The 26,371-nt window shown below is 37.6% G+C and overlaps 1 protein-coding gene across 3 annotated transcripts in view; it reads right to left on the bottom strand.

The window, feature by feature from the left end:
* Positions 1-216: 216 nt before the first annotated feature.
* APOO (apolipoprotein O) overlaps positions 217-26,371 on the bottom strand; it is a 34,451-nt gene continuing 8,296 nt past the window's right edge. For 2 of the 3 annotated variants that reach the window (XM_063343301.1, XM_063343292.1), the window contains 6 exons: positions 24,089-24,143; positions 22,951-23,046; positions 20,036-20,127; positions 15,422-15,529; positions 5,125-5,220; positions 217-2,438 (listed from right to left, as the gene is read on the bottom strand). In XM_063343301.1, the coding sequence (XP_063199371.1) occupies positions 5,152-5,220; positions 15,422-15,529; positions 20,036-20,127; positions 22,951-23,046; positions 24,089-24,143 (420 nt within the window). In that variant the 3' untranslated portion in view covers positions 217-2,438; positions 5,125-5,151. The remainder of the gene's footprint in view (positions 2,439-5,124; positions 5,221-15,421; positions 15,530-20,035; positions 20,128-22,950; positions 23,047-24,088; positions 24,144-26,371) is intronic. The other variant, XM_063343309.1, reaches the window with a different exon arrangement.

The following is a 26,371-nucleotide window of genomic DNA, read 5'->3' on the forward strand; positions in this document are numbered from 1 at the left end:
CCGGAAGGCTTTGGGTGGAAGGATGACCGAACTGTGGATGTGACATTTGGGTGTGGAATATACCGTTTTTATTTCACTTCTGTTGTAATACCCACAGGCAAAGTCTGGCAAAAGATAACACGTGCATGCACAAATTGGTTCCATGCATCCGTGCATGCGTACATATGTAAATATATATATATATGAACCGTGGTCGACTGCTCCCCTGTTCCTCATTAGGAAAGTCTGTGCCAAGTGAGTTGAATGTTTACGAACTCTCGCACTCTTACCAGCATGAAACTTTTTTTTCTTATTTCCTGTACTTGTGAAAAACAGAAGACATAAGGAAAGGATTTAATTTAGGGCTACTTGGCTCACATTTTGGAACCATCTCCTTGTCATGTGTGTGTGCAGGTGCTCCAAGGCAGTCGTTTCCTGCTAGATAAGAGCATTCTGGTTTGGTGTCTATCGTTTGGGACGTTTTTAAGCTGCGGTGCAAACGTACAGTATGAAGATATGATCAAGTAAAAAGCATTTAAAGGAAGTGATACTTATTTAACCCAGGATTTTTTAAACACGCACACGCGTATACGTGTAAACAAATGGAGCTTAGGAGCTGTTGCGTTTGTATGAGGACTAGCTAACAAAACAGACTGGATGGGAAAAGTTACACTTTGGTCTCAGAGGCAGCAGAAAGGCAGGCTAACAACCGCATCAAAAAGGAGAAGGAGGAAAGCACATCCTGGTGGAGTCTAGGGGGGGAAATATCTAAATTACCAAGTAATCACGTTCTTAAATGCCAGTGTGGCATATGCTAAATACTACTGAAAAAAAAAAATACAGGCACCTAAATCTGTATTCCTAAGTCAATGGTAATTATTTTCTCTAGGATACGAGAGTGTGTAAGTGAAGGGCTATCTTTAAGGGAAGAAACAAATGTGTGCTTGTATTGCAAGAGTGGTGTAACAGAGCAGTTACAGTTATGACTGATATTTCCCAATCTTCCTTTCCACTATTGACAAAAACACTACTTTGATCCTCCCAAGCCTGTTTGAACTATGTTGGGGAATTGAAAGTAAAAAACAAAAACACACACTCACCCCAAACCCCACGCAAGAACTCTGCTCCCTTTGCTAAATCAACATCCATCTTTACCAGCCTAAAACAATCATAAAAACATGCACTAAGCACATTAGGACATACTGTTTTTCTGCCTGAGGCAACCACATGCCTTATGCCTGTATTAAAAAAGAGCTGGCCTGTTTTATTATGCCCACACGGACTGGTATTCACATTGGCAAGGTCTGTTTGTTTTTCTCTAAAATCTGTGGACTATACTCAGCCAGAATACCTAACCAAGTAATAACAAAGATGTTTAAAAGCATTTTCAATATGATCTACTTCATATTTTCTTCCCTGTTCTTTGTAGAAAGTTAACATATCATACAAGCACACACTTAATTCCATCCTTCCCCCAGTCCTCATATTCACTGATTAATTTAGGAACATTTAAGACTCACCAATAGAGCTTTAAATGCTCTGAGCTACTTGGATTACAGTAACTTGTGAAGCATCACGCCCCAAAAAAGTGTCTCATGGAAATGGCAACAAATGATGAAAGGGGTTTATTGTGCAAAGATTTCAAAATGCTGGAAATCCTTTTGTATTTCCCTTTGCTTCACTTTCTCCTCCCCTTCCCTGGCTGGGAATAAGGAAACAGCCCAGTTATTCTATAGCTGGTTCCCACCAACCTAACGTTCTGGTTCCCATTGAGCTGTGCATTCAAGCAAAAACAAGAACAAACATTAACAGCTCCATTCCCATCCGTCTACTAGACAGGAACTCACAGATGCTTCATTATATACCTCCTGCTGGCACCGATGAGGCAGAAGATTTGTATAGAAAGGAGGGGGAGACTCAGACAAAACACAAGAGTCATTGTAATTGTTCTCAGTCGTAATTCTATTAGCTAATGTTAGCCAAAACATCATGCTACTTTCAGCTTTTTCTCGCTGTTAAAAAATACAGGCATTGTCAACAGCATCTCGAGAACCTTTCACAGGCTGCGCACATGTCACATACCTGAGTTTAAAGAAAATAAGAGGAGGGAAAAAAACAGGACCATTTTGTATAATTGGAATTTTATTTTATATATTTTATATATAAATAATAACAAGAGACTGAGGAATTTTGAGACTTGCTACTCGCAATGCTGATCCTGCAATGGGACAAGCATGGGCAGACTTGAGTCCCACCGCAGAACTGAGGACAAGGTCTCAAGACTGACCCAAAATACAAAGTGTCCTTTCACAGATTCCATACCAGAAGCCCAAGCAGCACACCCATCAGTCTTTCCTGAGGCAGAAGGCAGATCAGTCACATTCAAAATCAAAATGGATTCAGATGGTTTTCCTCTTTTTCTTGGGAAATTGTTGCTCATGTCTATATTTTTTGTTCACCTATAACCAAAGAAAGGGGACAGAGGATAAGGGGGAGAGGGAGGGAGAAAGCAGAATTAAGTATCATAGGCCTTTTCTTTCCATTGTCAAAGCGCAATTAAGACTTTGATCAACTTGCCACAAAAAAATTTCTCAATCCCAGTTTACTTCTAATAAAGAGACTTAACTCTTCATATTACTGACATTAGAACACTAATGATTATGTCTGCTCTAGAGAACTTGATTCCATAGTTGAACTGTATGGAAACATAAAAGAGAAAGAACACTTTAAAGCAACAAAACACCAGCTGGAATCTTGCATAATAAACAAACTAACTTTCTCCAATAGAATTCTTTTAATTCCCATCAGTTGCATTTTTTCCTAATCTCACTTGCTCTGCTGTAAAGCTAGGGTAATTTAACTCGAAGAAATGGAATTACATAAATATAGAACCTGAACAGAGTTGAAAATGAGATACATTATCTTCACGGAAAAACATAAAGCCATGTCACTTCCACACAACTCTTCAGCACAACAGCTGGATAAAATTAAAGCTTGCTTCTCCCACAATGGGATGTGGTTTGAGCTGTACTTTGCATATAATTATTGATGACAAACACACTATAATAAAGGAGGTGCAATGCTGCTGTTTTTTCAAATGGAGAAATATGTTACTGTCTCCAACCCAAAGTGATTTTGTCCTTGGCTGGCGATTCACAATTCAGAGACTCATGCTGTGGCAAATCTTTATGAGGAAAATGAGATTGTATTTCTTTTAGTAACCAGATTCAACTAGGAATATTGCCAACAGTTGAAAATACAGTGAGATTTTCAGGACTGATCTCATTCACAATAAACAAATACATCTTTTCGAAGATCACAGCAGCGTTCTCCAACCTTTGGGATGACCCAGATCCAACAAAACATCTGGACTTGGGTATCACGTTAAATAACTGGATTTGATTTCAAGCAGAAGTAACAAAACGCCACCCCCGCAGAACTGCTGAGCACTGATACTGAATTGAACTTTCACCATCTGGTTGTTCTAGGTCAAAAATCTAGTAGTTCCATTTATGTATCTCCTCCAGAGAGTATGTGGCAAGGCAAGCAGATTTCAAAACCAGCAGCACCCAGGTACTTGAAGCACCTGAGCAAGTATCTTCACTCTTTAAAAAGACAGACAGTAGAACATCTGAGACAGCAGCTGTTAGTGAGGTTTCCCCTCAAAACTTACTTATATAGCAGGAGTATATTTATGATTAAAATCCTGAAGACAAAAGGGTCTGGATCCCTTTAGTATAAGTAAAGTATAAGGTAACTTCAGCATACGTCTGACAGCTTTTGATCCTTTCCTTCCACCCACCCTCCCCTTAAAAAGAAAATGCACCTTCAGCAAAAAGCACTAACATTTCAAAAAGTGAATAAAGACCTAACAGAAATTACATTCACATAGTAAGAAATGATAAAAGAAAATAAAAGCTATTTACAGGTTTCTGTTTGTAATGAACCTTGATATTGGTACAGTGTCACACACACATAAACAATTTTCCTGTCTTTTTATCATTTAGTAGCTCTGTCCTAGTTCACAATAAGCACAATATTTTAGTGAATTTTAGAGAAGCTTTTCTTCCTCTTGGATATCCCTGGATATCTTTACTCAAAATGAAACTGGTTTTCTCCTTTTTTATTTTATTTTACGTGCCTATTTTATAAAATACTTGGAAAACATGTATTCTTAAAGACATTCGTATGTCTGAAGATAAAACTAATGTATTAAGTAAATCAGACAGTCAACATACCTGTTTTCCCTTGTGAGAATTAGCTATAGCAATTGAAAATACATTAAGGGAAACACAACATTAGAAACTAGTTTTGCTTTTAAAGCTGTGTAATAGTGGAATGCTGTTGCTCCTCAGCAGATGTGTGTGTTCCATCACATCTGCAAACATTTGTGACTGGTGATGATGCATGGAAGAAAAAATTGGTGCGGTTTCCTAAATCCGGATTCTATTTACACAGTTGTCAGTTATGAAAGAAAAAAAAGAATTTTACCGGTAAGTGGAACACTACATACAAAAATAATGAGGAGTCTCTGCAATGTCTCTACATCACTTTCTGATGAAAAGTAAGTCTTTAACGTGTGAAAATAATACAGGGCAAAGACAAGTAACTAGAAAACACGTTCAGAAAAGACATCCTTCTTCAACTGATGACAGAGCAAACATTAGCTGGTATCTTGTACTAAATGATGTCCAATAACATTATCATTAGTAATAACAAACTTCAAATACAGAGCAATTTTTGTCCCATGAAATTGAACTATCTTAAAGTTGAGAGGGTGCTTTTGTTTTGCTTTTCTAGAAACCGTAACAATCATGTGACTTGCTTGAGTTTAGAAAGCAACCCTATGGTCTAGTCAGAAACAGAACTGGCGTCTCAACTCGAGTTTCTGGCTTGGAGAACTGGGAAACGCTGCCTCTGTTTCCTCCACGAAGATGAAGAATTTAGGTAAGTTAGGTTAAACAGCATCAAGGAGCACGCATATTCTTGACAAATGTTAAGATGGATAAATTTATTACCTCACTTCCCCTCTTTCTTCATCAATATGAAGAAGAAAACTACTACAAGTCAAACTTGCAAATGTTCAGTTTTTCCAGGTTATTTTGCTGCTGTAGCCCCATACTGCTAACAGCCTTTATGCTTTACCTGTCTGATGCCAAGCGATCTGATGTTCTACTTCTGGGTTCGCTCTTCATTTGAAGCAGCATGGATTTCCAGGGGCTTGTCACCATCTGCATCACCCTTGAGGAGGGAAAATACATGCAAAATTTCAATTGAGGCAACCCATGATAATGTTTTGCCAGAACAGAAACCCTCTTCAAAAGCTAGAACAAAACCTTTGTGCAAAATCAAGTGATTGATGAGACTAATTCAGTACAATATACTCAAATATGATCTCTTCCCAAACAGTTTCTAAATTTTAGTCTTCCTGTAGTCAGCTGAGCAATTAAAGGATTTGAAAGAACAAGTAGTTCAACAGAAATGTTTTAATTGACTCCTTTTGCCTGCACTAATAATAGAGGATGAATTCCCACAGAGTAGTTGCTATTTTGCATTCTCTGAATTCTGCGTGGATTTATACAATAGGTCTCTTTTAGTACATATCCTTTGAGAGAGTGTTCTCACACTTTCCACGAAATAAATGATAGAAATCAAAGAACGAAGAGAGGCTTGTTAGAGCATCTGGTCTGTCTATTTGCCAAGTATGCTATAACGAACAGGCATTTGATTATAGTTTTAAATAGATATTAATAAAAAAAAAAAATACTTAAAGGGCCACACACATGGCCAGGGGACCAAAGCACATGACATACAAGAACAGGCTGAGAGATGTGGGTCTGTTCAGCCTGGAGAAGACCAGACAAAGGGGAGACCTAATTGCTATCCACAGTTCCTTACTGGTCATTTACATATTTGGAACAGCTAGGCTCCTCTCAGAGGTTCACACCAAAAGGACACAGGAGCATGGCAAATTTCTATTAGATCTAAGCGGGGGGGGAAAAAATATGTATCACACCACTGATTAAGCACTGGAGCAGGTTTTCCGGAGAACTGTGTGCAGTTCCATCCTTGGAAATAATCAGCACTTGACTGCACAAGGCCTGAGCCACCAAATCTAACTCTGAAGCTGCCTCTGCTTTGAACAAGGAGTTGGATGAAATGATCAGAGGCCACACTCAGCCTCAATTATTCTTAAATTCTACACATGAAAATTATACAGCATTTTCTTTTTATTCTAAAAAGGTATTTTTACTGATGTGACTTAAATGTGATGGCAAATGTAACAAAAGAAGCCAGGAGAGACTGGAAAACATAAGCACTTCACAGGATGGGTCAAATTTATGTTCCAGCATAAACTGAATACTACGGATAAGGCACTGAGTCTGTAAGACCCTGCGTATGCTGCACTGGAGATATGGACTCAACACATCAAGATTCGATCACTAAAGATAATTCTTAAATTTCTTATTCAAAATGTGCCTAGCAAGACCTTTAAAAGCTAATTCTTTCTTTCAAAACCCCATTTTGTTCTGATCACGATCCTGGGATATTTCATAGTACAGGAACTCACATCCACAAACCACACCCACTTCAAAATAATGATCTACTCCGTAATTTTCCTGTACAGGAACCTGTAAATTACGACATTTTACTACAATTTATAATGAATAATCTGACTCACAATGCCTCATCTCAGGGATTACTTAATCCTGAACAAATGAACTAAAAATAAGATGTTCACAGAGAGTTCTATGTTTTTCCACTTGCTTGTTTTAACTTGTGAAAAGCAAACACCATCTAGGTAAACTTTTTTTCTTTTTTTGGTCCTGAAAGAGGAAGAGAACCCAAAGCAACACACACACACAAAAGTACAGGAAAACAGGTCCTTTGTTTCTGTGAGCTCAGTAGATCTCATCTCAAGGCTTGTCTTCACTAGATCTATTAAGCTCAATTATTTAATTCAAGCCAATCCACTGCTAAACTGTCATTCCTCACACAAACTCATTTGCTGAATTAGCAATTATGAAGTTCTTTTAACTGTATCCACTGCGTGTGCCCACTACGTAAATAGTGAGCCTGACTGAGACTGATCAAGCAGTAATACAGGTAGCCAGAAAAGGGCTTTGCTTGAGCTAGCACAGGACATAAACACACCTAATTTTCCAACAAAGTGTCAAGGTCCTCTAGTCACACTCAAAACCAGATCAGAAGCAAAAAAACCTGTTTAGATCAATGACCCAGAAGACAGGCTGCCTCTGTGCCATGATGCCTTCTCATAATTAGAAGCAGGCACATATTCAAGACGGTCTTTCTACTTTCTGGCTCAACACAACCACTCCATAATGTATCTCGGTGGCCAGAGGAGTTCAGGCATCACAGCTCTATCCCACAGCAGAAGGGGAAATATTCTGCAGCATTCTTACATATCTGACAGTTTCAGCTGAAAGATGGCTGATACGAAATCTCCGTAAAACTTTCATTAGTAAAGTGTTCAATACATCTGGATTCCACGGGATTAAATACTCTAAAAAAAAAAATCATTATTTGAAATTGAAAATAATATCGTAACTAAGGGGACCGTACACAATGCTTTTTGTAAGGTTTTCAGTATACAAGTGGTTAGAAGACACCCTGACTTAGCTCACAATATCTAACAGAGATAAATTGAGACCTCAACTTGAAAAAGACAAACTTAAAAAAAAAATGCAATGATTCTGTGAAAATTTCCCCTCCATACAGAGAAAAAGTCCCCAAAGCAACCTAGCCTAATGTAAAAAAAAATAATGTGGAGTGGCTTTTTTCTCACATTACAGCCTAGTCTGATGCAGAAATTAGTTTCTGTTGTTTCCTCTGAGGAAGTACTGCAACAGCCAGGCCCTTTTACACTGGCACCTAACCTTAGAAATTATAACTCCAAAGGCAGGTAGGTATACATCTTTCCCATGCTTATGGAAAACTCTTGAAAGGTAGAGTCTGACCACCAGAAAAAAAAACAGCAGCTGCAAAAGAAAAACAAAAGCTCACCTGGGCTCACAGATTAATAATTTACCTTTCCTTCTGTCATCTTTTGTTTGCAATGTATTGCTTAGAATAAAGCAATATTGCACTGGTTTACCTTATTCGTCCTCCCCCAGTCAATCAATAACTTATTCTCCATCCTTTATTTTCACCTGAGCTTGAACTTAACTCTCTCAGAAATACGAAGCGCTTTTAAAAACATTACTCAAGTTGCCCTAAAAAGCTCAACTTTTTGTGGAGTAGACTCTGTCTTTCCTACCTGTAACACGTTTAAATTCACCACAGCCCAAACTAAGGATCCAATCCAAAAGAAGTAATAATTTTTACAGATTTTACTCTATTGTTGTTCTTACTACCAAAGAATAAAAGGAGAGCATATGACAGGGAATGGTATTTTCTGCCAGAAGTGGAAGATGACCAAACTTTTAGTTCAGATGACCAAACTTTTGCTTGTCTGTTCAGAAGCTACCAAAGACAAGTCTTACAAGCATAGAAAGAAGCTCTCAGCTGCTTATGTTGTGTTTTAAAAGATGCTCAAAACACAAGCAACTTAAAAACTCTCCTCTTAAAACACAATTTAAGGTGTGCTACGGACACAATCCATGATGCTTATGGCAAAGCTCGCAAGCCAACATACTGACATCACGACTTCCACCACAGCTTTCAGGTGAGGAAAATCCAGGTCCACAATTTCCTAGATGCTTGTCCTGAGCAAGCACAGGAAACAAGTACCCAAAGCTGAGCAGTCTTTGCACTTGGAAGCACTCTGTCACCAGCTAACAATTAATAAAACACTCAGAGACAGCTACATAGATATAGCTATATTTTTAATATTTATATATTTTATATGTGTAATAAATATGTATTAAAATATATAATAGTATTGGTAAGTCACAGATGGTTTCTATCAACAGACCAGGCAGGAATGAAAACATAAAAATAAGCTGCAAGAGTTTCTCTCAATCTCTCAACCTGTTTAAACAACCAAATGACAGACAGGAAGAAAAAAAGAAAAAATATAAATAAGTTTTCTGTAAGATCTTGTTAGTGATTGGATCAAAGTGGGAAAGAACACACATATCGAGAAAGAGACAAGACCTGGAAAAGAGGGTGTTTTTAGAGTTCTAGCGCTGTTCTGCTTTTTCACATTTTGGCCACTTCAGTAAAAACAATGTGTGCCACCTGTTTCAGTGTTGGGGGAAGATTAAGAATCCAGAACAGCTGAAAATACAGCAGAAGTCTTTGAGTGAGACAAAGACAAGACAAAGTGAGAACTAACTGAAGAAAACCCTTTTTCTATGTGTTTCAATACACATTAGCTCACTGGCTGGAACAAAACCTGGGTTTAAGTGACTTGGTGCCATAATGGGTGCCATCGTCGCTTGAAGACTAAGTCATTATAGTATGAGAGCTAACAACCCTGCAGCACAATGTAACAGTACAAGTTACGGAAGTACCAAAACCAGAGGCAGAAGAAGAAGGGCAAAAAGGCTGCATTTCATGAAAATAAACATCAAATGAGCCAACTGACAAACAGGACCTGATTGTTAGAAACTTACGGGTGGTATGTATTGAACTGTGGCTCTGAAATACTGATCTTTAAACAGTTTTCTGTAAAGAAGTTATAATCCTTTGTATTGAAAGCCACAGTCCTTAAGTTTATCTGTCGCACAAAATCCTCAAGCTGCTATAGTTGTCCATCCCTCTGACCTGGGGACAGGTATTAAAGCTGATAAACTCAGCCAGTATTAAACAGGGATTGTGGGTAAAAAAAAAAAAAAAAAAAAAAAAGCTGCAATTCACTGGCCTAACAGTTCAGCTACTTCAACACTTTTGTAAGCACTGAAAGGCAAAAAAAGAGTAAAAGAAAAGAAATGTAGAAAAAGAGGATTTGCACGAACTATGATATTACTGGGCAAAGCAGAAGGATCAGTTACTCACAAAGACTAGCTGAAGACAATGCAGGGTATTAGACTGCATAACTGCAAAGCCCCAGTAATGAAAGTTTGATGCCTCCTAAGTGCTTCAAACACATCATTTAAAAAAAAAATGTGTCAAGGTGTAAGTGGGTACGATTCTCTACAAATTTTGCACGTTAAGTTTAAAATAAACAAGGTTTGAGGGACACATCTTCCATTTCACTATCACTTCCCCTGAAGATTTACAACCTGATAATATAAATGTTAATTCCACTGGTTTTTGTGGAATTATTTCTTATGAGTAAAGATCACTCATGTAGGCAAAAGATTTTCAGAAGATAAAACCCTTAAAATACACCTGGCCTCCCAACAAGATGGTTACATGTCTTCTACCATCTCCTCCACCTGGGCGAAGAAGTAGAAAAGTTGTGCCCTTTATATCGAGATAAAGTATACACAAACTGAATAACTACTCCTGCTGTCCCTTCTTTGGAAAATGTTTCATTCTGCTGGAAATAACGAACGTGAACATTGATCTTTACATAAGGTCCTTGTGCAGTTTTAGCAGAGGGCTTTCATCCTGACATCCCGAAGAGCTGTCGCCTTCAATAAGGCAGCTTCAGGATAACAGAATACTATACTGTAAACAGGGTATTCAAAAACCTTATGAGACAGACTTGCTGTATTGAGGGGCTCCAGCCACAGTGTTTTGAAATGTAGCAGCAGAAGGTCCTGGAATTCGTCTTTCTTGGCAGAACTTAGATTTCAGTTGATATGACCTCAATTTGGCACAGGTTTTTGTTTCATAAAACCTTCAGAAAATTAACATACCACATCCATTTTAATGACATATTGCTGCACAAGCAAGAAGTAATTCACAGCTGTGGTACCTATGACTATCAAACAAATTATGAGCAACATAACAAATTAACACAAGCCAAGATATTCCTTGACTATTTGCAAGGATCCTTTGTGTAGCAACCGGAAAATGCTAGAGCAAATGTCACAACAACAAAAAATAACATCTTTCGCTCTGGCATGGCTTCATGAAATGGGTTACATCTGCTGTAACAACAACTCAAGAATAACATTTATATTTGCCTTCACTAGTTAAGGAATCTAGCTGCCTAGTATGACAATAAGAAACAAATATACAAAACCAACCCAATTCTTTCATAGGGTTGTCAAATGAGGACAGAAGTCCCCAAACTCTACCCTAGAATGCTTTGCCAATTTTAGTACAAGATAGTCAGAAGTACTGCTTTTCTTCCATGAAACTTCTGCATCAGGAAAAGCTCCAATAAAAACACCACTTATAACAGAAATTCTTTTGCTGGAAAAGTTGATATTGATTTGGTGGATCTAATCATCTGTATGAACAAAAAGTTTTTCTAGGGTAAACTTCACCTCTTACGTCTTACGTTAGGGACATACCAGTGCTTATATGTATAAAAAAGGCAGAAGTTTTCATTATTAATTGTGACTGACCACATTCTGATAGACCATCATAACACCATCTTAAAAAAAAAAACCAAAACAACTAGACAAAAAGAACAAGAAAAACCAAACCCACCCCTAACCCCCCTCAACTACGTATTTTATACTGCTTCACCAAAAAGAAGTTTCAGAGCAGACTTCTTCCATTAGAAATACTTTTTAGTCCACATTCTAGTGACTTCAAAAGCATGTGACTTTTTACGACTGCTGCTCAGCTTCTGTAGACACCAGGGAGACAATACCCTCTCTTTAACAACTACAGCGGACAAAGAAACCATAAGGCTGTATATTCCAGTGGCAAGTGATCACTGAAATGCAGGCAATTTCATCAAGTGCGTAGTGCTTCTTCATCTGAGCTACAGGATTTTTGTATCTTGCCTAATCCATGAAGTGGCAGCAGTTAACACTATCTGATCAATTAGATGGACTTCAGGAGGAAACCATTTTATGGCATTTCACCCCTTTGTGCAAATAGCATATTTTGGCAACTAAGAGGTGTGATTTAAAGACTCTGCAAGGAGGAAGAGAAAGAAGTGTGTTTAGTTAGTGGCCTCTGCAATTTTGCATGTCGTTTGTTTTTCTGCTGAGGTAGCAAGTGCTTGAATAAGCCTTATAATAAGATGAAAGCTTCAAAAGTTTTTGCCTTCCAATAACAACCACATGCTTCCTTTTGAAAGCCTGGAACACAATAAAATAAAAAGCTCAGCTAATTTTTACTGATGCTGTCAGTTTGTCTTTCGGAAATGTTTTAATGTTGCCTATTTTTTGAGATACTGTTTGGCAGCCTAGGTTTTAGGAAAGGTACGGTACGATTAACTAACCTTTGTTTATTCAAACACCTATACAAATGCATTTACCAAAGTGCCCAGGGCCCATACAGGATGAGTATCCATGGATGAAAGTCTCCACTCACTGATTAAAGTTTCCACTCTCTTAAGACTCAGCCACTGAGAAGACACGTGAGCATTTCTCCAACCCAGCTTGTTTGGAACTAGTCCCACAGCTAGACCTACCTAGGGAACTCAGTCCCATACCTGCAGTGCAGTTGCCTCTCCAGAACATCTCTCTCTCTCAGTGGTTATCCCGCTTATATCTTAGGCACCTGGGTTGAAAATACCATCTTCTGGTCAGACAGGAGTTCTGCTTTACAACAACCCAGAAGCCATACGTCATTGTCAACCTAGTATGAACTGTTACAAGTTGTGAGCTATGGCTCAATCAGAAGGTCCACAGTAAAAGACCAAAACTTTCTTACGGTTCAAAACCATTTTCAAATCACCTGTTAGTTTTGCCAGGCTACATTAAACAACTAAAATAAGATATAGGAAGCAGTCCGCAGTTGCTTAGAAATCAGGAATTAAAGATGCAGTGAGTTTAGAAGTGAATTTAAAACAGCAGAACACTTGAACTTTTATTTCTTTAAGTAGCAGTTAAAAAAAAATTCCCTAAAAACCTTACAAGCTCTCCCTGGCACACATTTAATCAACATGTACAGTTCTCCAGTCTCTTACACTCTGCTTCACCGAGCCATCTACATATATTTCCTAGAAGTCAGTTTGCTTATCTGTATCAGTGAGGTACAACTACAAAGACAACCTGCTCCTGTGGGATAACAGAAATGTCTACAACATAAAAAACAAAAACATCATTAAGATACTTAACTCCAGAAGCTTCAGGCAGGTTCTAAATTATGATCAAGACATTACATAACATAATGATTCATTAAAACAAGTTCCCATTTCTTTACAAGTCAGTTCTAATCTTCCAACTACTATCATTAATCAATCACACTGCACTGATTTTGCAACTTGGCAGCATTTTGTAGAATGCAAAATGCACTTGAAGCAGCAAAACAGAATCTTCTTTTGGATTTTTTTGCGGGGAGTATTTATGAATATTTGCTCTAGCATAACGATGTCACTGTGTACTGCTCTATTGGACATTACTATCCAGTCACAACATCTAGCAATTTGTAGAAGAAAACAGTTACAGATACACAAAGCTAAAATCCTACAATTCACTACAGTCGTGTATCATGTTTGACCAACTCTACAGACAAAGTTTAAGTACTGTATCCAGTTCTGGGTTCCCCAGTATAAGAGACATGGACATACCGGAGTCCAGCGAAGCACCACTGAGATGATTAAGAAACTGAAACATCTTTTCCTATGAGAAAAGGCTGAGAGAGCTGGGACTGTTCAGCCTGGAGAGAAGAAGGCTCAGAGGGATCTCATCAGTGGGTATAGACAGATACCTGAAGGGAGGGTGCACAGAGGACAGAGCCAGGCTCTTTTCAGCAGTGCTGTGTGACAGGACCAGAGGCAATGGGCATGAACTGAAGCACAGAAGCTCCCTCTGAACATCAGGAAATGCTTTTTCACCGTGAGAGTGACACAGGTTGCCCAGGGAGGTTGTGGAGTCTCTCTTGGAGACTTCCATTCAAAAGCTGTCTGTTCTGGGTAACCAGCTGTAGGTGGCCCTGTTTGAGTAGGAGGGGCTTGAACCAGATGACCTCCAGAGGTCCCCTCCAACCACAACCAGTCTGTGGTTTTATACAGAAATATAATATACACTATATATATAAATAAATTAATATAAAGTCTTAACATACACTACTTTAACACACATAAACATATAAGCAAATAGTTAGATACTAACAGAAACACTAACTAAAACCAAGGATAAATTAATTCATCACTGAATAATACGACTTAAATATAGCACAACTACTTTGATGACTATAAATCAACTATGGAAGAGCACACCTGCTGAGATATTGAGATTTAAAGTAACTAAATGCACACATGCCTTAAAATGGTGGTATTGTATAAGCATGGACCACTGGAAAAAAAAGGCCTCCCTTCTTTGGTGAAGTACATAAGGAAATCATACTGTATCACTGATGCTCTGTTGGGGGATTAGGGAAAGCTGCTCTGTACGGGGAAAAAGGAACACTTCTCCATTCTAAAACTGAACATAAACATGCAGAGATTCACTTAATTGTATTAGCACTGTTAATTAAAAATGCTGTTTTAAAGAAACATCAGTGCTTGCCAGACTCTGGAAAACAAAGCCATGATGTTACTATTTGCTCTGTCACCAGAAACAGGCATTTCTAAGGCAAGACATCAGTCTCCTTAATATAACACAGACAGTAATACCAGACCAAAAAAAAAAATGACTTGTAGAACATAAAATAAAGACCTATGTTATTCTAACTAACAAAAAATAAAAATCACCTATGTTAATGTTAGTCTGACCCCTCCTACGGTGTTTAACAACTGGAAATATAGTAAACAGAAACTTTCAGCAGTAACTGAGCTTGGCACCTCACCAGGATGCCTGGTTCAAAGCAGATTAAAAGAAACTCAATTTTTATTGACAGTCTTCTGGATAAGAACCAATTAAATGAAAGTTTCCTAAAATAGGGCTGTAAGTATTAAACCAAACAGCTAGTTATCTACGACTAAATCCCCAAGAACTGTATATCCCTATAAACTGCTGGTTTTATGACTAGATAGTGACATTTAATAGAGCAGTGCGTAATGACATCATCATGCTAGAGCAAATATTCATGAATATTCAAAGGGAATAAACTGGAAACAAGATTCTATTTTTCTCTCTTTCAAAGAGGAAATATGTAGTGAAGAAAAAGTTATTTCAGATTTTTAAGATGGAGTTTGCCAAATTAAAATACTTAAAAAAAAAATCCATTTTTAAATAATCAAGACCATAAGAGCCTTGATCCCTAGCATTCCAATCACAATACTCCCAACTTTCATATTAAACATTTAGTAGGTTATACTAAAGAAAACCTCCAAACAGCATATCTGAAAGTTTAACTTGAAATAAGGTCAATATGTTTCTGTAGCTTAGAAAGACAGAACGAAAACTTTGTCTTCAGAAATAAATCTGAGTCAGAGTGGAAAAACCCCACTACTGTTCGTATATTCTTTGGCTGAAAATGCAGTGGTAAATTCAGAAACCAAGTTCCTCAGACTTCTTACCTTATCACCTTTTTTCCCAGATTTCTTCTTCTTAGGATTGTCCTTCCAAAGAGATTCTACAGCAATATACCCCTGAAGACTCCAGTCATATACCTGTGTACCAGCAACCTTTGAAACAAAAGATACCAGAACGCATGAACTTAATAATCTGTGAAATATTATTTGCTTCTTTCTTTAAGTGGAAGAAGTCTCAAAACACAAGATCTTTAACATCTTCCTGTTCAAGCTCAGGTGTACGGCATTAATAAACATCTTGGAAAAAAATGACACATGAAGAATAAGAAAAGCCAACTTGCTAAAAAACTGCTTGAAGATTACCTGAAAATACATCTGTATAAAAAGGGGTGGAATGACGCTGCATGGAAACAATTCTGGTTTTCTTAGTTTTCAGTGTTCAAGAGATTTAAAATATGCACATTATTTCTTAATTTGACCATACTCGTTTTAAAGAAAAAAAAAATCCCCTACTTTGTCATTGTCTTGCAATTTTACATTTTCACTGCTTTGACAGAACAGTAAGAGTACCCCTTTGCTTCTTTTTATTTGCTATTTAGAAGAAAGACCTAATTTGCTGATAGATGTCTGTAATGAGTAACCATCTGTCACCTCTCAAAACAGAAAACAGCTAGGAAAGACGATGTTTGCTATATTACACAAACAGGTCATTTTACGACAGGAAAAATCCCTAAGACTAATAAGAGAGTATCTCCTGTCCCTTACACAATATGGAACTGTAATATTCAGAGCATTCTTTAAAACTCAAATGTGTTAGGCTTTTACAGCTCCAGGCTCAGCTCAGTACTCACTTTCACATCACTATTAGTTTTCTTACAAATAAAGAACAGCAAAAATGGACAATTTGCCCAACTAGACAGCTATTAAGCTAATAAATTTATGAAATCAAGAAATAAGAAGGTACCACCCTATGTCCCACAGCAGGCAAAGCTGGAAAACCAAAACTGTGAAAACAGAGCAAGCATAAATGCTGTTTCTGAAACAGTTTTCTGGTGTTTCTGAAACAATTTCTGAATAAAATTTTAAAGTTTCTTCCAGTCTTCAACAATTCGCTGCTTGGAGAGGTGATATTTTTAACAATGCCCAAGGAATTCCCCTCCTATAGAGCTGTTGCACTTCCCCTTGAGCCCCATGCAAATTTTTAGCATCCACAACATCCTGTGCCAAGGAGCTCTACCAGCAGGCGCACATGGTGCAAAGAACCTCTTCCCTTTGTTTGTCTGAACAAAATTAACTACACCAGTTACGTACCACAATCGTAAGGGATGTGCTTTTGGGCAGAGATCACGTTACTACCTTACAGAAGAGGCTATTTAATTATTAGAATTAAACCAAAAAAAAATCCAAATCAGGAACTACGCTGCTGAGTCACAACTAAATGCAAAACATAGGCTATTTTAAAATACAAACAGCTAGCATATTTGTCACCACATTTGACAATTACAGTTCCACATTTGAGAATTAGTTGTACTTCGGTTTTAAACGAGTCAGTATGATGCACAGAGTTTTCTCTATATTTGAAGGTGATAAAAGTCATCAGAAAAAAAGGACACAGTGTTCTGCAGATGAATGCGTTAAATCTCCAAAATCCCTCAATTCAAACATTACAGGTATAGAGAGTTATCTTCTTTTTCAGTACCAGGAGTGCTCATTCTCAACTACTTCAATAAACTACTTCTGGCAGTCAGAGGAGCCTATGGCTCATCTGGAACGATAGCGTCATCAGTTGTGCAAGCAATACAAACCTACCAGGACTGAAAAATAACCACAATAAGCGAACAAACAGGGTGGGTTCTTTGTCTGCAATATTGCTGAGGACACAGCTATCAACAAAAAAAATGAGAAATAATACTAACTACGCATAAGCTATTTCTTGTTCCTGCTTAAAAATACTCCATTAAAAAACTTTAAAACACTCTAAATACCTAACAGTACAGGTGGGAAGGGAAAAAAACAAAAACCCAATACCCAAAACGTTATTAAAGTATGGTCAAATCTGAAAGTTTACCAAATGAAAGGAACTATATCACTGTAAACAAAAAAGCACTCAAATGTGGAAGAAAAATAAAGAACGTAATATAAAGAATAAATAAAAATTTTAAAGTTTATGTTCCAGAATATTTCCTATACTGTTCTATTAACTTCACAAGTGAGCTTTGTACTGACAGCATCCTTTTCTAGGCTTACACACGTTTTTCGAAAGGCCTATGAAACACTTCAAAGTAATTGCTAGAAGGGAAAGTGCTTTCAATTTCAGATTAAAAAATAAAAATTATGAATCATCAGATGTAATGTGCTTAAAAGTTTGCTTCTTTAAGAAAAGCACGAGAGAGATTAGAGGAACCAAAACAGTATCCAGGATATCACTCTCTCCACAGAAGTTTTCAAACTCATACGTCTAGTGTCCTGACCAAGTCAACAAAGCTAAACCTATTCCAATCAAGCTTCAAGCTCATGGTCTCATATCAGATTTTTTTGTTACAGTCAGCCTAAGAACTGTGAATTACTCAAACGGCAATGATGAACTTTAAAGTTTTTGTAAAATAAACAAGGTATTGTGAAGCTGTTAGTAGCAAATCCATAGTTAAGACTGAACTGAGCTTCTTTAAAAACAGTAACATCAGTTTGAAGACCATTCAGTCCCCTCCCACTTCACTGTTCAGAAGGCAACTAGAATGTCAATACACAGCTTCCCACAGAAATGTGTAAGCTTCTTTAATTTTGATGGGTTTGTTCCTGCCACTTGTATAATTTTCACTCCCTGAGAATAACTCAGAGCTATCTGTATTTACAGCATCTGAATCCTGGAAGCACTAAAAAAAGATTCCATCAAAAATCAGGGAATCACCATGCTGGCAGAGTCCAAACGCAGCATTTTTGATTCTCCCTAAGTCAATGACTTTTCAGTTTTCAAAGAACATCATTATGTTCTTGAGAATATCATATTTTCATCCTGACATTTCAGTGTCATTCACAAGTCTCCAATAACTGGATAGCCAATTTATTAAAGCCTGAAATATAAAGTATTCCTGATACACTAAAATATGTGCACTGTGAGTAGTTAAAACCTGAATTTGAAAAAGTATGTGGTGGAGAACTAAGGAATCTGCCGGTACAATTAAGTGTGGAGAGCAAGGCATATGAACTGACAACAGCAGGGGCTGTAAGCAATAGTCTGGTCTCTTCGGTTCTTTCACAGGAAACTCACTTAAGCAACTGTAAGTTAACATGTTTCTTATGAGCCTGAAACAACAAATGCATAAACAGCAAAGGCATCAAATAAGCAACAGAATTCTTACCCCATTCCAGAATGTGCATGCTTTCTTAAAACTCTATCAGAAAACCTTAATAATAATGCTTATCTCAAAATGTTGTTCCCATGCTTTCTCTGTAGAAATATATATATTTATTTCCCTTCTTTTATTTTTTTTCTTTCTTTCAAACCCTGTTTTTCATTTGTTCTCAAGATATTTCAGGCTTCCTTAGTGTTGTAAATAAACATGCAAACTGCACTCACTAAGCATATTTACATTAATTTATAATTACTTGATGTTAGGGATTCAGAACAGAAATTATGTTCCTCAAATCGAAGATACTACTGCAGATGAAGTTCAGCAAGGCCAAGTGTAAGGTCCTTCACATGGGTCAGGGCAATCCCAAGCACAAATACAGGCTAGGGGGAGAATGGATTGAGAGCAGCCCTGAGGAGAAGGACTTGGGGGTGCTGGTGGACGAGAAGCTCAACATGAGCCAGGAATGTGTGCTCGCGGCCCAGAAAACCAACCACATCCTGGGCTGCATCAAAAGAAGCGTGGCCAGCAGGTCGAGGGAGGTGATTCTGCCCCTCTACTCCGTTCTCGTGGGACTCCACCTGGAGTACTGCGTCCAGCTCTGGGCCCCCCAACATAAGAAGGACATGGATCTGTTGCAGCAAGTCCAGAGGAGGGCCATAAAGATGATCAGAGGGCTGGAGTACCTATGCTATGAGGACAGGCTGAGACAGCTGGGGTTCTTCACCCTGGAGAAGAGAAGGCTCCAGGGAGATCTTACAGCAGCCTTCCAGTACCTAAAGGGGGCCTACAGGAAGGATGGGGAGGGACTCTCTATCAGGGAGTGGAGTGACAGGACAAGAGGTAACCATTTTGAACTGGAAGAGGGTAGATTTAGATGATATATTAGGAAGAAATTCTTTCCAGTGAGGGTGATGAGGCACTGGAACAGGTTGCCCAGGGAAGTTGTGGATGCTCCATCCCTGGAAGTGTTCAAGGCCAGGCTGGATGGGGCTTTGAGCAGCCTGGTCTAGTGGGAGGTGTCCCTGCCCATGGCAGGGGGGTTGGAACTAGATGATCTTTAAGGTCCCTTCCAACCCAAACCATTCTAGGATTCTATGACGTTAGGGGAAAAAAAAAAGTCACTAAAAGAAACAAAATATCTGACTATCTTTCGGTCTAGACTGCATGTTCTTTGATAAAATAACTATCATTTTAAGTGCCAAGAACAATCACACAGCTTTTAAAAGTGGATTAACAGTTAATTTGAAGATAGGAGGCATTAATCAAAGTAAAATAAACTTCTCCAAAGAAAGGTATCATCACCGACCTTTGCAATAGCAACCGCTTGCTGAGGGTAATACATGGAGGCGCCAATACCCATGAGACCTGCAGGATACACTAACTTCTTTATTTTTGAGCCTGTTTCATAACAAAAAAAAGCAACAAAAAAAAAAACACAACACAAAAACATCGTTAGGCTATATGTTAACCAAGATAGCTGAATGTCCCTTTGACTTATAAGGGAAACTATTTTATTAAATACAGTTTTGCATATTTTGTGTTCAGTCCTACTGTTTTCTTAAGAAACATGATTACTCTGATCAGCAATTATTCTTTTAACCTTTTTAAGAGAATATTTCTATTAACATCTTTCCATAGTGAAAATTACCTTACAACTGTATTTACTGCAGTAATACATAATTTATTTCAGTACTGAATAGTGAAGTAAAAGACAGTTAAGAGATATTTAAAAGAATTATACCAACTGATACTCTTTTCTAAGCTAAAAGGAAAAACTCAGGCAAAGAAACATTAGGATAGCATTCTTTTGACACATCAAGCGGAACAAGAGATGTTCCAGTGCAAACTTTGTAAGTTACTTTGACTGACAAATATTGATTCTTCCCCAACTGCTCTTATGAACAATTTTTCCTGATTCGCTATAGCGATTTGCAAAGCATTTGGAAGTACTTACAATTATGCTATACGTCTATTGCTCCATCCCCAAGTAGTTTTTGAACATTTTAAACAATTTGAACTCTCTATTCAATTATACAAGTCTAAAATAATTTAACTGCCTGAAAAGTTCATCCTTGTATCACAGCTGGCCACGGGTTGTGTATCCTGGCTGGCCAGTGACAACATGTATCACTGAGTCAGTTACAGGGCATGCTGCAGTTTATCCAGTCAGAAAGGAACACAGAAGGGAACAGGTAAAAGAGAAAAGCAAGCAGTACAGGAGAAAAAAGTTCACAGAACAGACGTACAGGAGTCAGGACGCAGTAGTTCCGTTCGTCATAGAACAGCCTGTTCTATGTGCAAAGCCACTTGTGCTTCTAATAAAGAAATAATGAATTTTGAAGAGGAAATGCATATTAGAAGTGTTTAGTATTTCCACTGACACGCTCATGATGAGATGAGAAGCTTAGCAGTAAACAAGAGACATTCATAAAGTGACGTCGCTAGTCTTGTGAAGAGGGAACCTGGTACCAATTAGCTCTAAGAAGGACCAGAAAAAGCAAGCTTCGTTGCATCTTTATAACCAGAGAAATTACACTTTTGTTGTCATTTCTGGGAACGGGGAAATCTTCCTCAGTGACAGCTTATCAGTGTGCCAACAATAACATTTTATGAATAAAAGTAATAGTTGAAGATATTAATGCCTTCTAGCAGGCTCCTATCTGCTGGAGATACTCATTAGAGGGAAGTTTAGGAATACTCCCGTATCCTTTCCAGTACTGCTCAAGGTTAGAACAACTTATCTTCAACAGCATTTTAAACCAAGCTGGATGACTGTACAACAGCCACATGATTAAACTCTGAATACCGTACTTTCTACTTAATGGGCAGCTGCATCTTCAAGTGTTATGGTTAGACCTGGAAGATTTTATCTGTACCTTCCAAGAGGGCAATTTTTTCCAGTGAAACCAAGGAGGAAGGGCTAAAAAAAAGAAGAAATTTGATTCTAACTTTCTGCAGCATCAAAATTAAGGGGCACTTCCTTCTACAGTTTGAATACTGACTGTTATTTCCAGAAAGTGTTGTAAACTATAACCAGGCAAAATGTTTAAAAATTATGGCTCCCATCCTAAAAGATTCACAAATCAGACATTTGTATTATGAGGTATTTTTATTAAATTTAGAATTTTCTAATCTTTCAGATCCAGCCACAAGACTGCACACCCCACCCCGAATTCTAACAGTCATAAAGGCTGGAAACTGATCTCATACATACTCACAACACTCAATAAGAAGGAATTTGAATAGAAAGAACTTCAAATGAGTGAAGTTGGAGACCCTGATTTTCATTTTAAAAAATATACTAGAAAAAAAAAGCAAAGCACTGCTTTCATCATCTTCCCTGAAGAATTAAATATTTTGAGGAATGCATATATGTATGCACATATATTAACAGAATGCTTTCCATTTCTACACAGTCAAGCACACACTTCCAGTTTGTTCAACACATACAGGCCCCACACAAAGGAGTATTTTTATCCAAAGCAAGTCCCTACTAGTAATTAAATGCTAGAACTTTACAGTTCCATTACCTATAAGTTTTCTTCTTGCATTACTTCATTTCACTGTATTAAGAATATCTCAATACAAACACAAAATACTTTTTCACAATTAACATGTCTTAAAATAACATTTATTTCTACGCAAGCCTAAACGTTTTAGTTCCTCCAACTAGTGTGATGAAATTAACTGTACCACATATCTATAACACAAAATGTGCATGTATTTATAGCACACCCAGAGCTCACAAGTACTTTTGCTGAATATCACCATCTACAGCACCTCTGTGCCTGGACACACAATACTTTGAAGGAACTTGAATATACACCTAATTGAACATGTATCATATTTCATGAACCTCTGTATTTTACCAGAATCTATTCCTCCAAAGTTTTCTACACTGACATATATGATCAAAAAGTTAAGTAATTAAAGAGATTTTTAGGCTTAAAAAACCCCTTTCGTTTGCTATAATAAGCTAGAAATGGAAAAGATCGAAGACTAGATTCCAGTAACAAATGCAGTATTCATAAACAATAATTGATGGTTATTACATACCTTTTACATGAAGTTTCTTTATGATTGGAGGAACGTTGTAGAATTACGCTTGTACAGTTAAGTCGGATCTCATGCATCACAATTAAAAATTCGTATTCAAAAAACCCACAAATAAATTACTTATCCCAAATGATAACATAAGCAGTTCAAAAGGTTCCCACTTACCTCTAGCAAGAAACAATCCAACAATTCCAGCAAAACCTATCACACCAAGCCTTGGATAAAATCCAGCAGGGGGGTTTTGGAGAAATTCACATCCCTCTGAAAAGAAGTCAGAGCAAAGTGCTTTAATGTAATGTGAAAGTGTTTTTGTGATAAGGAATCATCAATACGTGCTGGCAATTGTTCGAAAACAAAGAATTATCAAAACACATTTAGCTATCATGCACATTTTAGATCTGCTGGCATAAAATTCAAAGCCTTTGAGATCTTCTCTAGTGACACATGAATGAAACTGAACATCGTATTGTATTTACCAATTTTCATAGAAGCTTCTGCCTTTGCTCCTGGGCCATCTGTTTTGTTTTGCTCTTTTGCATCTCCGTTATATCTTTTTGAAGATTAGTGATAAAAACCTTTGCAAAATGGATTCTTACATTTACACATTAACAAGAATTAGTTTCAGAAAAACACTGTACAAAAAACAAATCACAGAACAAAGGAAAGACACAGCATAAACAAAGCTCACTCCAAGATGGGAGTCCAATGGGGGAATGGAAAACTATGAAAAAACCTTTCGAACAAAGGAGTTCGAAAGACTGAGACTGTAAAATTTAAGGAAAAGAGGCACAGCATCTGAAATGCATGCTCAGTTCCGATGAGCCCAAGTATGAAAGGATGCTTCCAAAACCAAAAATAAATACAAATTATTTGGGATTAATTCAAAATTCTTAGGTGATTCAAGGAAATAAACCAAAATGAAAAGGCTAAACAATACAAACAGAAGACCTAACACTTGCGACAAGTAACAAACATTGCAGGAAGTTTCAGTTACTAGGTTGGGTTAAGTAAATACTACCAACTGGGAATAAACAGTGAGGCTTTTTTTCCTTCTTTTCCTGCATAACTGTCATTTTTAGGAACATTGGTTGACACAGATGCAGGTCTCAGATTTTAATTGTCTAGAAATGTAGTGTCACAATGACCTACAAAGGAAATTTAAACAGATAGACAGTGCAAATAAAGTAGTCTTAAATGCATTAGACATTATATAGAGAGATGTTTAGTGGAATTCCCTTTTAACACAAAATACAGTACACTCCTGCATTTTAAATTGCTAGTTAAAAAAACTAAACTGATTTACCTCTACCATGCTCAACAGCTTTTTCTAATTTGGGCATAGCTTTGGCATAAAGATCCTAAAAAAAGAAAAAGAAAACAACTGTAAATAGATACCAAGGAAGTGAAATGTTAACTACAGATTGTAACCGACCTGACAAAGAAAAGAAAAAATAAGGAAAAAAAAAAAAGCATTGGGTCCCTAAAATAACTTCTTTTTATTCCCACTTCCACGTTCATTTACAGGGCTATGCTTGCTCAATATTACATGTGGCATAACATACAGCTTTTTCTCAAAGTAGTCTCTGGACACAGATGAAATATAATACCTCGAAAGACAGAAGTCAATTTTAATATTTCACTGAGTTCCTGATCAGGTACCTGAAACTCAGGATTATCTCAGATTTCTCAGTGTACTTAGGTATCACAAAAATACTTGAGTTGATGCAAAGAAAGGAAATACAACACTGTAATAAACTCCTTCCTAGCACTTCACAGTGGTACACAACTCATTCTGCAAGGTGGCAAATTCCACTTTCCAAGAGACTATCTTAGGCTAACAAAACTACATTTTGAAGTGACTTGGAAAATGAAAAGCTCTAGATTTTCTTCTCAAACTGAAAATATGCAGGAAGTAATAGAATTCACACTGCCTTTAATCAAAGTAGGAAAAAAAAAATCAGTAAGAGCAACCGTGCTAATTGTTACTATGCTAATAATCCTTCGGAGAGACAGCATAAGACTATCTATCAATTAGGGAACAAATTCATAAACACGTATGCCCAAAGCTAAAGCAGAAAATGGTCTCGCAATACCACTTGAGCTGTACCTGTGCAGAAGTGAAAGCATTTGTTTAGGATACTGCATGGGGAATAATACCTTTAGAACTTCCATTTCCTCACTGTCAAGAGTGACTTAAAAAAAAAACTTGTCATGAAAAAGAAAGTGTTAGCACGTGACACACAATGTAACTCTAAATGGATGTCAGTCTTATTGAAAGCCTATGAAAAAAGAACGTGCTCTAAAGACCCCAGAGGCTAAGTCTGATCTTCTCTCACAGCTCACACATAACTGGCTCGTTTTTACATCTGTTTTGAACTGACTTTCCATTACAGTTAAGCAAGCAATTTTGAAGAAGTAAAATGGATATATAAACATAATCAATTATATTCTCATTATCCTGGGTTATGCTTTTAATTTTGAAGACAACTGAGACACCTAAAGTGTTATTTTCTTTAACATAGCAGGGGGTGGGAGTGGTGCAAAACCAAAACTATCCCTGACTACAGTTAAGCAAGCAAGATGACCCCAAATCCATAAAGCTGACATGCCCGCTTCATAAAATGAGTCAGTAAACCACTGCCAGGAAATGGCTTGTTGTGTGCGAGCAGAAGAGCACATCTTATGTAAATGATCACCACACAGACAAAAATAAAACAAATAGGAAGACAACAGGCCAGTGAGACACAAAGCACTGTTCAAGGCTTACCTGCAGTCAGTCCTACTGGGCAACTAAACTCAAATTTCATTCTTGGATATGGTTACCACAGGCAACCAAGCAGAACCCATGCATTTAGGAGGTCAGAGCCCTAACTATACAGTGGAAAATCCCCCTTCTCCTTCAAAACAGGTCAGTACTCCTGCTGGTGGCACTTTAGAAACACATCACTTGACTGAGTAACCCTGAGTGTTTCCAAAAAAATATTTTGGTACTGTTAAAGGTTAGTACCACAACGTAGAACTTTTAGGCAGAAAGGACACCCTGATCTGAACAGCTTGGCTTTCTACAGAGAACTGGAAAACCAGCTTGCAGCTTAAGAAGGATTCACAACAGCCATAGCGCAAAGTAGAGAATCACCCAAAATTGCCAAGAGACAATCAGATGACAAGGATGCTCTTGCTTCAAAAGTAAGCCTCAACATTTGCTGGGTCAGAAAAGAGCAAGACACACACCATATGACTCTGCAATCTAACATCAATAATTTAGTCCTTGGTTACAGTGATCTTGGTTTTCCTCTATGCTCCAAAGACTATTACTGTGTTTAGTAACTGTTCAGTATAAATATACTACTTAATAAAATAAAAATGAAAGTTTTGGTGTAAGGTCTGTCTGCCAGGTTTGCCATTGAGAAGTGGCCTGGGATTTTCTCTCTTCTGGAAGGCCATGTTCCTTCCCCCAACAAAGTGCAGCAAATACCGATTTATTTTCTGCAACGTCACAGTTGCAGTGAGGACAACTCAGTGTCACTGGTCCAAAACACACTGCTTGATAATTTATGGCACACTCCTGGAGCATGGAAACTGCAAA

Source organism: Chroicocephalus ridibundus, chromosome 1 (assembly GCF_963924245.1).
Source record: "Chroicocephalus ridibundus chromosome 1, bChrRid1.1, whole genome shotgun sequence".
NCBI classification, from domain to species: Eukaryota; Metazoa; Chordata; class Aves; order Charadriiformes; family Laridae; genus Chroicocephalus; species Chroicocephalus ridibundus.